At 36.6% G+C, this 11954-nt stretch overlaps 1 protein-coding gene across 5 annotated transcripts in view; it reads right to left on the minus strand.

Moving 5' to 3' along the window:
• Positions 1-11954, minus strand: part of anks1b (ankyrin repeat and sterile alpha motif domain containing 1B) — a 156804-nt gene that overhangs the window by 29227 nt on the left and 115623 nt on the right. For all 5 annotated transcript variants that reach the window (XM_016455556.1, XM_016455555.1, XM_016455554.1 and 2 more), the window contains exons 16-17: positions 11733-11831; positions 9951-10103 (exon numbers count right to left, since the gene is read on the minus strand). In XM_016455556.1, coding sequence (XP_016311042.1) covers positions 9951-10103; positions 11733-11831 — 252 coding nt within the window. The remainder of the gene's footprint in view (positions 1-9950; positions 10104-11732; positions 11832-11954) is intronic.

Raw genomic sequence — 11954 nt, forward strand, 5'->3', positions numbered from 1 at the left:
ACAAAAGCTTTAACATTGCATTAATCTAAAAAAAAAAAAAAAAAACAAGCACAAAGGCAGCACAATGCCTACTAATCCACCTTCTGCTTCACTCTTCCTCTAGTGCCAGTGACTTACCCAGAGTTTCGGCGCTCATCCGCACAGTCCTCCGTCCCCAAACATCCAAGAGCCCTTGCGAGGGTCCTGGCCTGCTTTGACAAGTCGTCTGAAAACTCTGGCTTTCTTATAGAGCATAAAAGCGCAAACCTGCATGCATATTTCTGTGGCGGCTACGAGAATTACAAATTTTTTTCCCACACTCTTTTCTCTCTAGTCTCCTCACACTAACAAACGGCAGAGGTTTGTACTCCAGCAACAACGGTCTGTATCTGAACACGTCACTCTCCTTCTCCTCCTCCTCCTCCTCGTTCGTGCTGTCCACCTGGTTACTATGGATACCCTGCTCCCATCCAGCGAGGAGCCGCCGCGTTTGCGTGCCGTAGCAGGAGTGCAGCGCAGGTGACCATTTCCTTGGTTCGTGAAGCAGCGCTAGTGTGAGACGGGAGACTGAAGGTCCTTAACTCACTCTCTGCTTTCTCCGCCTCACTCTCCCGTATCCGTTTCCCCTCCCTCTCTCTCTCTCTCTCTCTTTCCGAAGCTTCATTGTTTAACTTGAGTTCCACAGCTCAGCTGTCGCACACTGCAGTAAGATTGCAATACATTCATCCTGGTCTCGTTTGTTCTTTGTTTGAAACACAACATCATCTTAAGCCTGGCTGACAACATTTCAGAGTTGGCTGTTGGGAAACATGACTGTCATCCAACAAACACCAACTGGACTAACAAGCTGATCCAACAAAACCCAACAAGCGTTGAAGTTGCTGTTTGCAGCGTGAAATAGCCTTAATTCAGCTGACTTATGGTCGGTCTTTCACCTTAAGGCTAGCAGACAAATACCAACATGACAGCCGACAGTTATGGCTCTCAACATTCAAAATGTGTGAGGGATATATGTACATGTAGGTTATATAAAGACGCCTGACAGAAATAGATCCTGCAGCAGCGCTCCTATACTTGACTCACTAGCAGAAAACAAATTTGTCAAACTGCATCAAAATGTGCAATGCAAAATATATCGATACCATATTAGTTATCCAATATTAGAGATTTTTTTTGTTATTATTTATGGTATCAACCAATATCGGCTATTTAATGCTCTTTTTTTAATTTAGATTACCTTTACCTAGATTACTTTGCTTAGACTACCTCTAATGCTCACCTCAATTTAATCTTTAAAACACTAATAATTTAATAACACTAAAATATGATCTTTATCACATTATAAATGAATACATTAAATGAACAATTTTTTTCATACTATACATTGCAATGTTGTGATGGAAAAATTTACTGTTAGCATTAAATCAAGCATAACTTGAAAATATCTGTCATAGAGCATGAGCCTGAAGCATGCTGAATTTTTTACCAAAGATTGAAGCCGTCCACCAAAAGTGTGAAACAAATAAAATTCATGTTGTGAGCGTGAAGGCACAAATTATGTACAAACACATTTGTGACAAATATACTATCATTCAAAAGTTTTGGGGCAGTAAAAATGTTATTTTGAAAGAAATAAAAGACTTTTATTCAGCAAAGATGCATTAAACTGATCAAAAGTGACAGTAAAAGCATTCATAATGTCTATTCATCAAAGAATGAACCACTGCACTGGTTTCCAAAAAATATATATTGCTGTTTTTAACATTGATAATAATAAGATATGTTTCATAAGCACAAAATCATCATATTAGAATGAATTCTGGAGGATCATGTGACACTGAAGACTGAAGTAATGGCTGCTGAAAATACAGCTTTGCATCACAGGAATAAATTATATTTTAAAATATATTCAAATAGAAAAGTTATTTTACATTTTAATAATATTACACAATATGCAATTCTTTTAAAAACACTAATGTATTAAAAAAAATTAAATCTTACCAACCTCAAACATTTGAACAGTAGTGTAAAGCATAATATAAAGTCACCCAGTCATTATCACAAAATAAATCAGTTAATAAATCAAAAACTGTTTTGTCTCTGTTCTGATGCGATACCCTGATTACATGGCTAAAAAATTGGTTGCCTTGGACAACGGTTGGTTATACAGTTTGGTGATATTTAAACAAAAATATTTGACTGTGAAATGACCAATCAGAATCCAGTATTCCACTGAGCCATGTAATAAATACATTTTACTGTTTGAAATCCAAGCCTCCTCTATGAACGTCACGCTTAATCTATCTTTTATGAGGGTGCTTGATGGCCGTCCTTAAGAAACAGCCCTCTCATGGGCCGCTGGGGCGTGAGGGGCCACTGGATCTTCTTGATACCCATCAGCAGAATCTGTACTGGGGGAATAATCTCAGCTCACCCCCACCGCAAGAACAACACTCGCATGGTCATGGGCCAAAAATGTGTCAGTATGCGTCAGTTCAACACATGAACCCACAGACCTACCCACCCACACTCGTACATCTACAACACACACACACTTACATATACAGAACAGCCCTCAATGTGTCTTTTGGTGTTAAAGCAAATGTTTTATCATCGTTAAGGTGTGAGGGAGTGTAATACGGGTGCCAAAAGGGAAGAACAGATAGACAGAAAAAAAAGGGGGAGACTGTGTGTGTGTTTGATGGGCCTGCTGTGTTAACGAAGGCAGTAGCCATCTGCTAGTGTAAGAAAAGACAATTTGCAATCTGTGCATTTGGAGAGGTGACAGGAAGTAATGAAAACAGGAATGCAACACAAAGGACATGGAAATGCATTACAACACACACACACACACACACACACACACACACAGAGTCTGTGAATCGTAAGTGTCGGACCACGCACACTTAAAGGATACATGCCCTTACACACTTACTCACACACAAACACGTCAGTTTTGAATCATTTGTACTTCACGCAAGCTGTCTCTATGGTAACTAATGCTAGCAGTCATGGCAACTGGGTAACAGTTGTCAAAAAACGAGCTAAACTATTATTACGAGAAATGACTTCTGACCGCCTACCAACACGGCCCAAGCACTGCAAACATAAACCAGCGGCTGCCGAGAAACACAACTTGGCACAGCATGTGACATATGACATAAGTGCTATTTAAATACATTAAATGCAATGGTAATAATCAGAACTGCACTAAAAATACAAACCGTACAAGTCGTAAAATGTCATTTTAAACGTTTCTTTCTTGTATCCAAAACCATAGCCACCACGGCTCAAAACAGACATTTTTTTTTTTGATAAAAACAAACAAACATTTAAAATAGCTTTATCGTAATATGAGCGTGCTTTAAAAAGCCACAGACTTGTGACTGCTCGGCCATGAGTGGCCAAATAATCCATTTGGTTCAAAACTATTCCAGGCTGGTTTGGACACATTTTGTTTGGAAATTAAGCTCATGATGTTCAATCTAAGTGATAAAGTCAATAAAATCAATAATTATGAAATAATGAATGTAATGTATGAATATGAATGTAAGAAAAGTAACATTAATATTTTAATAATAATAGAAATTATTAAAAAAAATAAATTTTATATAGATAGATAAATAAATAGACATACATTACATAATTGTAATACAAAATTCTAATTATAATGTAATTAAAATTAAACAATAAACATCAATGATTAATTTGGTCTGAGCTATCATATTATATTTATATTTAAAAAAAAATGTTGTAATGTATAACAAGAAGCTTTTCTATGAAATGCTGGCAAAATATTTGAATTCTTTATCCAATTAAACTCTAATGAACAAATAAATTATTAATACGAGCAGATTAAAGGATTATTGCAAAACGAAAATCTATTCTCAAGTCCATTTTCATGAAAGTTTTTTTTTTGTTATTTCTTTACAGTGATGTTTGTATGTGTGTGAGAGAGCAATCATAGAGCTGCTTGGGAATGCAGACATGTTGAGCCCCGTTATGAATATTATCAGATGAATGCCTGTAGTAACCCTGACGCCGGACACACACACGCACGCACGCACGCAAGTCTACCGCTCACTAATGTGGTGTATACGCACATATACAAGCACTTAAACGCATGGAATGACGCTGTTGAGACATACAAACTTGAAAGCTTTGACGACTGACATCAGCTGCCTTTGTTTAAAGAGGCTGTTTGCTTTACGTAAATGTCTACACACACACGCACGCACGCAAGTCTACCGCTCACTAATGTGGTGTATACGCACATATACAAGCACTTACACGCATGGAATGACGCTGTTGAGACATACAAACTTGAAAGCTTTGACGACTGACATCAGCTGCCTTTGTTTAAAGAGGCTGTTTGCTTTACGTAAATGTCTCTGCTTGCTCACACTGAATTATTCTGCTTTTCCTTCGGGAGGCAAAAACCTGTGTCAGAACTGTTCCGAATCAAAATACGGTCTTAATTATGCCATTTCTTACTATTCACAATGAAACTAGCGCTACTCACAACAAGTCACCGGCCTGTTCTGCATTATTTTTGACATGTAAACTGAGAAAAAGAAAATGAAATGGTCAATTCTGCCAGCTGAAAGCCAATATAATTCATGCCAGGTCCATGTAAAAATAAATGCGTGATTAGAAAAAGAAAACGGGGCTGAAAGTGACATTACACAGTTTACACCAATACTCTCTGTAATATTATGTAATGTGTCCCACATAGCTTGCAAATCCAACGTACCAAACATAGATACTTCTATTGTTTCCATTTATTTATTTATTTTGTACATAGTATATTTATGTATATTATTAACACCTAGTCAAAGCAAACCTTCATCACACCAATAAATATTTCAATTTTGAATTGTACATCTTGAAATAGTTCACTGGCCAAAAAAAAGAGTGATGGAGCCACCTAGTGAACAGTAGGTGTATTACAGCTTGAGAAACGGCTGCAAACATTTATGGCATCCATAAGGTTACTACATAAAGAACAGGCTGAGAAGTGGGATTTTGGAATATAAGGAATAATGTCTCAGTCAATCCAAGAGTGAGATCAAGCTGATTCAGGTGACATATTGGATCATTAAGTGGACTTGCCTTGATTCAAATTTTATTCTTACTTAATATATGAATAGAATCAAACAATAGCAGTCAAATATGAGAGACAGTAAGCAAATAAACATATAATAATATGACAAATACCGTAATATTAAATATATAGCACATTATATGTAGATATTTAATAGCATTTAAAAGTTTGGAAAAAGATTTTTCTAAAGAAATTAATACTTTTATTCAGCAAGGTTGCGTTCAATTGTTCAAAAGTAACTGTTAAAGACATTATAATGTTACAAAAGATTTCTGTTTTAAATAAATGCTGTTCTTTTTTGAACGTTCTATTCATCAAAGAATCTTGAAAAAAATCTAAAACTAATCTAAAATATTAAGCAGCACAACTGCTTTCAAAACTGGTGGTAAGAAATGCTTTAGAAGCATATTAGAAAGATTTGAAGGTTCATGAGACACCGAGGACTGAAAACTCAGGAATAACAGAAAACATTTATTTTAAATTGCGAGAATATTTCACGATATTCCCGTTTTCTTTTTTCAAATAAATGCAGCCTTGGGGAGCACAAGCAACTTCTTTTAAAAACCTATTAGGTGCATAATATGGTATAAAATGAACTTTGACCTTATTACGCCACAGTGTGCTTGGCTAATTGTGTTTGTGAACAGCAATAACACACGTCTCGTCACGGTCTCGTCCAGCAGCCTCTGTATCTGTTGCCCTGAGTGTTTATGAGCTGATTTAATCTGGCCCACTCAGATGCTATTTCTCTCTCCCATTGCCCTCTTTCTCTCTTCTCCCCTGCCTCTCTTTACACTATCGCTTCTCAATCTCTGAACCAAACTACTTCTGCTGTGCTATCGGTCAGCATGTTTCATTTTAAGGATGACATTCTCTAGGAAACACGAAAACAAGGCAGTGTTCTGTGTCTCTTTCTCTCCCTTCCTCGTCTTGGCTTCAGACGGGGGCACCGCTGTGTACTACACTGCATAAAGTGTCTTCTCTTACTCTGAGAGTCTCTCTCAGTCTCATTTACAGCAGAGAGTTCAGGACAGCGACCCGGGAGACAGAGGCGCTCTGTGATCTGTCTGTACCAAGGCTCATTAGGGGAAGTTCAGAACGTCCCATTCCGTGAACAGCTCAACCACTCACACACACACACACACACACACAAAGTCAAAGAAGATCGCTCTCTGCATATCCACCTGCAAGCCTGTGCTTGTGTTAAAGGGATAGTTTTTCATGCAATAATAAATGTTTTGCTTTAACTCACCTACATGTCGTTGCAAACCTGTATGACTTTCAATTTAACACAACAGGAGAAATGTTGAAGAATGTGCTGCCATTTAAGTGAACTGGGTTGCAGGCTATTTAAAAGTATCTATAAAGTGGTCCATGTGATTTGTGCGCTATATCAAGTCTTTTGAAGGTAGTATTCTGTGAGGAACAGAACAAAAGTTATTCACCAAAATTGTTTCTTTTCACTAGCTGGGTTTCCATCCAAAGCTGCGAAAATTGGAATATCGCATTAAACATTTGCTAATAAAGCACAGTTTCCATCCAACGAGTCAAAGAGAACAAATTTGTCAATTCCTCATAAACTGGCACTAAATATCACTAAGTAATGTATGAGAAGCCACTGAATATAATAATTTTCATATATAATAAACTAGTTGCGCCTCAGAGCGAGTAGACGAGACACAATAAATGCAGTCATTGCTTTCGGAGGTGGATGCCTGCTGTTTGGGAACGCAGTCGTGTAAGACAGTTCCGGGAGGCAATTATACAGAAATACTTTGATGATAGACTTTACTCAGGCATTTCAGAATGACCATAACATTTCAGATGATGTGCAAAAACTTTTTTGATGCTCATCAAGTAAAAACAACAAGTCAAAAACCACCTCAAGCAAGCGAAAAAACATTTTTGCGAATTAAGGGATTTTTTTTCAGAAATGTTCAGAATGCGCATAAAAACAGGGTGATGGAAACATAGCCACTATCTACTTTTATTCTTAGAATTGACAAATACAATGTGACCAATCACATATGGAAAATGGGTTATTTTAGTATTATTATTTTTTATTTTTATATTGAATAAGCTTTTATTTTTATATTTTCATTTAAGGTTGTAAGTTTTATTAATTTTGTGCTTTTGTTATTTTTTTATTACATTTTTTTTCTTCAATATTTAATTTAATTTATTTTTTGTTTTAGTAAGTAAAGTACTTCGACTTTATCTATCTGCTATCATTGAGTCTGTCCTGTGTTCATCCATAACTGTCTGGTTTGGTTCAGCTACCAAATCAGACATCAAGAGACTACAACGGACAGTCAGGACTGCTGAGAGGATTATTGGTGCCCCTCTGCCCAGCCTCCAAGATCTTTACATCTCCAGAGTGAGGAAAAGGGCTAAAAAAAATCACCTTGGACCCCTCACACCCAGCCCACTCAATCTTCGAACTGTTGCCTTCTGGTCGGCGCTACAGAGCACTGACCACCAGAACAGCCAGGCACAAGAAGGCTTTTTTCCACAGGCTATATTCAGCCTGAACAATTAATCTTTCATAATTATACATCGTCCATTTATATTAAACTGCACACTTTGTAAATAACATATCTGCACACTACTAAACATATCTGTACATTTATCTAAACAATTATTTTTCCTATACTTCTATTTCTGTATATAGTACATTATTAAATTTTTCTCATTTTTCTTTTTTTATTATATTAGTGTTATATTACATCCCTACTGTGTTATTCCTATGTATGTCTGCACTATGTTTGTACTTTCTTCTACACTGGAAGCTCCTGTCGTCAAGTCAAATTCCTTGTGTGTGTAAACATACTTGGTAATAAAGCTCTTCTGATTCTGATTCTGATTCTAATATTTATATTTTATTTTATGTCATCTTTAGTTCAATTAATGTTTAAATAACTCAAATGAGATATGAGAGTTTATCATCACACAAACCTATCATATGGCTTCAGAACTTTTGGAATATAGTGTACAATTCATACTGACGACTTCTATGAAAAACTTATGTTTTTTTTTTTTGTCCATTTAGGAGCTTGACAGCTGCAGTCTCCTTCCATGTCCATTATATGGAAGAGCAGCATGAACATTCTTCTAAACTTCTCTTTTTGTATTCCACAGAAGAAAGAAACAGGATTTGAACAACGGTGACAAAATAAATACATTTTTGAATGGACTTTCTTTAAAGACAGTTATTCACCATAGGACCATCATAACATGTAAAGGTTCCTATATGCACAATCATGTTAAGCAAACATTCTGCCAACATCAGTTGTTGTGTATTAAATTTGTGTGTTAATTAAACTGAGCTGGAGGCAATGACGATGTTAACAACACACACACACACACACACACACACACACACACACACAAAGGCAAGAGGTGTAGTAATATGGTAGTGTTTCACCACAGTTGCATGGTCACAATGAGCATTGGCAAACACAAACAGAATACCTCCAACAACATTTTCTTGCTAAATTTATTCTATCAAAAGTATAAAAACACTAATTTTTCTCACTCTGGCTCCCTCTTGTGGCCAAACCATGTGTTAATTCCCACTGCAGCATTCTAGTTACTTTCCACAGCGAGTTACTTTCCACAGCGAGTGGGTGTGTGTGTATTTTTTTCGAGAGCTGAAGAAATCACATCCCACATTATTATATAATCTGCTCATTCCTTCTCTCTGTTTCTCTTTCTCTCCCTCGGCTGAAAGTGAGTGAAATTAGCATACATGAGGCTGTAATTAGAGACATTTAACACCATATCTGTTAAAGCAACACATCATGTGATCTCACTGTCATCAAACACGCCATTTAGTCTTCATCACACACAGGAAAAAAAAAATCCATTAAGCATTCACAATTTCTGATTTACCCACACGGGCTGCAGGAATAACTATTGGAGGACTTATGGAATTACAGGTAAAATATACCTTTATTTGGCTGATAAATACCTGAAAGCTCAAACAGTTGCATTAATATGAGTGTGCAGATATATGTTCTCCTGCAGAAATATTTCCCAAACGTGCAGGCTACAGTATAAAGTCTCAAAAAACAGATCAAGTTATCCTGAAATTTCTTCTGTTTAGTGTCATACCAGAGATGCTACTATTATATCTGTGGTTTCACTGCAGTCGAAAGCAAGACAGATCGGACAGGATTGTTTATCAAACAAATACAATTACAGGTAAGATTCAGAGCCAACCGAAACTCTATTACAACAAATCGGCCAATAGGACGTCAGAATGATTCAGGATGATGTCTCAACCTCTGGTTGTCTTTTCAAAGGTCCTCTAGCAAATCTAGTTTCAAAAGACAGCTTCATTCCAACAGAACCAACACATCAATAACAGAATATACGGCTAAACACTTGGGTCTGTATAAATACAGGGTTCACACATTCACATATCTTTTTTATAAAAGATGTATACACACATATACATATATACACACACACACACACACACACACACACACACATATATATATATACACACACACACACACACACACATACATACACATATATATATATATATATATATATATATATATACACACACACATATATACACACACATATATATATACACATATAAATCATTTTATAGAGAATACACTCAAAAAGAGTGATTTATAGCCAATAAAATATAATTATATTACATTATTAATACATTTATTTAAGATTTATTCACAATTTGCATGATTTTTCCCCATGTTTTATTTTATTCCCTAATATTTCCAGGTTTCCCTTGACTGTGACCCTTACAATCCAAACACAAATGAATCTTTTAGAACTGAATTTGGTCAGAACTTAGCAACAGACAGGAAGTGAGGTAAGCAGGACTTACATTAATGAGCTCGATCTCCCAGATCTTCTTGACCAGCTCCATGGAGGTGTAGCCATTGATGAGGAAAGACTTGGTATAGTCTCCCAGCTCCAGAGACTCCAGCCATTCTGCCACTGAGGTGGGGTTATTTCCATCGTAACCAATGGGCCGAACCTTAAACATAGAAAAAACTGTTAAACTACCACATCAGTAACAAAACCAGAGGCTGGATACAGTTGGGGTTTTGAATAAAGAGGACCAGCAACAGGAAATGTTGTTATTCTGTACTGGAAACACCTGCTTGGACTGCTAGCATGAATTTCCATTCTGGTCCACATTGATTTGGCGCTGGTCTAGCCGGTAAATAGGCAGACAAGCTAACAAAACAAAATTATGTGTTTTATTCCTAGGGAATCATTACCATATTTACTGATAAAAGAATATATATTGAATACACAGCAAAAGGCCTTGGATAAAAGCATCTGCCAAATGCATAAATGTAAATGCAGACAGAGAGAAGCTATCAGCTAAAACAGAGCTTGAAAGCGCTGACTGCAGATGAAAAGTTGTGTTTTTCTCTTTTCATAGTGAGCCTTCATATCTCTTTCTCACACACATGCCATTTCCTGTCCATAATCTTAAAGTTAACTTCTTTTATTAAAGGAATCATTTTCAGTTTGAACCTAAAAATGAAAGTTCTGTCATCCTTTACTTTTCCATATAAAGTAACTTGGCTCCAATTGTAGCTCCAAAATGACAAAAGAAGCACCATAAAAGTGGAAAATTATAGTGAAAAGTGACTTTAATTGGGTCTATACAATAAGAGGACTTATTGTATATTGTGTGCAAGACATTTATGGTGCTTTTTTGTAGCCCAAATCCACGTTCACTTTTCTAATATGGAAAAGAGCAGCAAGAACATTCTTCAAAATATATATTTTTATGTTCCACAGAAGTAAGTCAGTCATACAGGTTTGTAACAACTTGAGGATAAGTAAATGATGACTGATGAGAATTTTCATTTTCGGCTGAACTATCCATTCAAATTTCACTTATGTTTGAACAAAAGCAGGTTTGCACATTAGTGTGTGTGTGTGTGTGTGTGTGTGTGTGCTATAGTATCTTATCACAACACAACCACTCCCCTCTGCAGTGTCCTTTCAGAGATTGTGAAGGAGAAAGGGGAGTGCAAGGTTGTTTGGGACACAAGTGAGATTTATTTGATGTCAGGTCTCCTGCACATACACACACACTCAGTGCCAGAAGCTTTGCTGGATTACTCTAGAGGGGGTCTTAAATTGACTATTCTTGGGGGACGGTTCACCCTGTGAAGTGTATGTGATAAACGTGGATACCATGAAACCTCATTTAGTAATGAAATCCATGACACACACATGTATCACATGCAGAATTTCAATGATCAGCACGTTTTGTTTCGTACAGCTACTAATCATTACAGTGCTCTTCAGTTCAGTGTATTTGTGTCACCGAAGTCAGTGATGCTCCCATCAGGATTGCCTGAGCGTAACTTATCAACCTTTTATGAGTGAGCCATTACATTTGTAATAACAGAGATGTGAAGCCTGTGTATATCATCTTTAGAGCTTTACAGCCACTGGTAACTATTTGTTATTGACCAAAAGTTTTCATTGTTTTTCCATGGAAGAAAGAAAATCCTGAGGGAATGCTGAATTAAATTTCTTTTTAATTACAAATTTGCTTCCAAATGCATTGTTAGCTGATATTTTTGGAGCTGAATGCACCCTGTGTGAGCCCTATTATGTCCCCGATGTCTGTACTCACCCTGGGCAGCAGGCGAATAGCCTGAAGAAGTCGCTGTCTGTGGGCAGAGTTTAAAATCCCGATCTCTAGCAGGTCCTGGTCCTCCACGACATTACTACCCTGCAGTAAAAAAACAAAAAAAATCAAATCAATTGTACTACTATAAAGTATACATACAAATACAAACATGCATAATAATAATGGCCTTCCAAAAAAAAAAAAAAAAAAAAAAAAAAATTTTGG

This window comes from Sinocyclocheilus anshuiensis, unplaced genomic scaffold (genome assembly GCF_001515605.1).
Source record: "Sinocyclocheilus anshuiensis isolate Anshui unplaced genomic scaffold, SAMN03320099.WGS_v1.1 scaffold299, whole genome shotgun sequence".
Classification (NCBI taxonomy): domain Eukaryota; kingdom Metazoa; phylum Chordata; class Actinopteri; order Cypriniformes; family Cyprinidae; genus Sinocyclocheilus; species Sinocyclocheilus anshuiensis.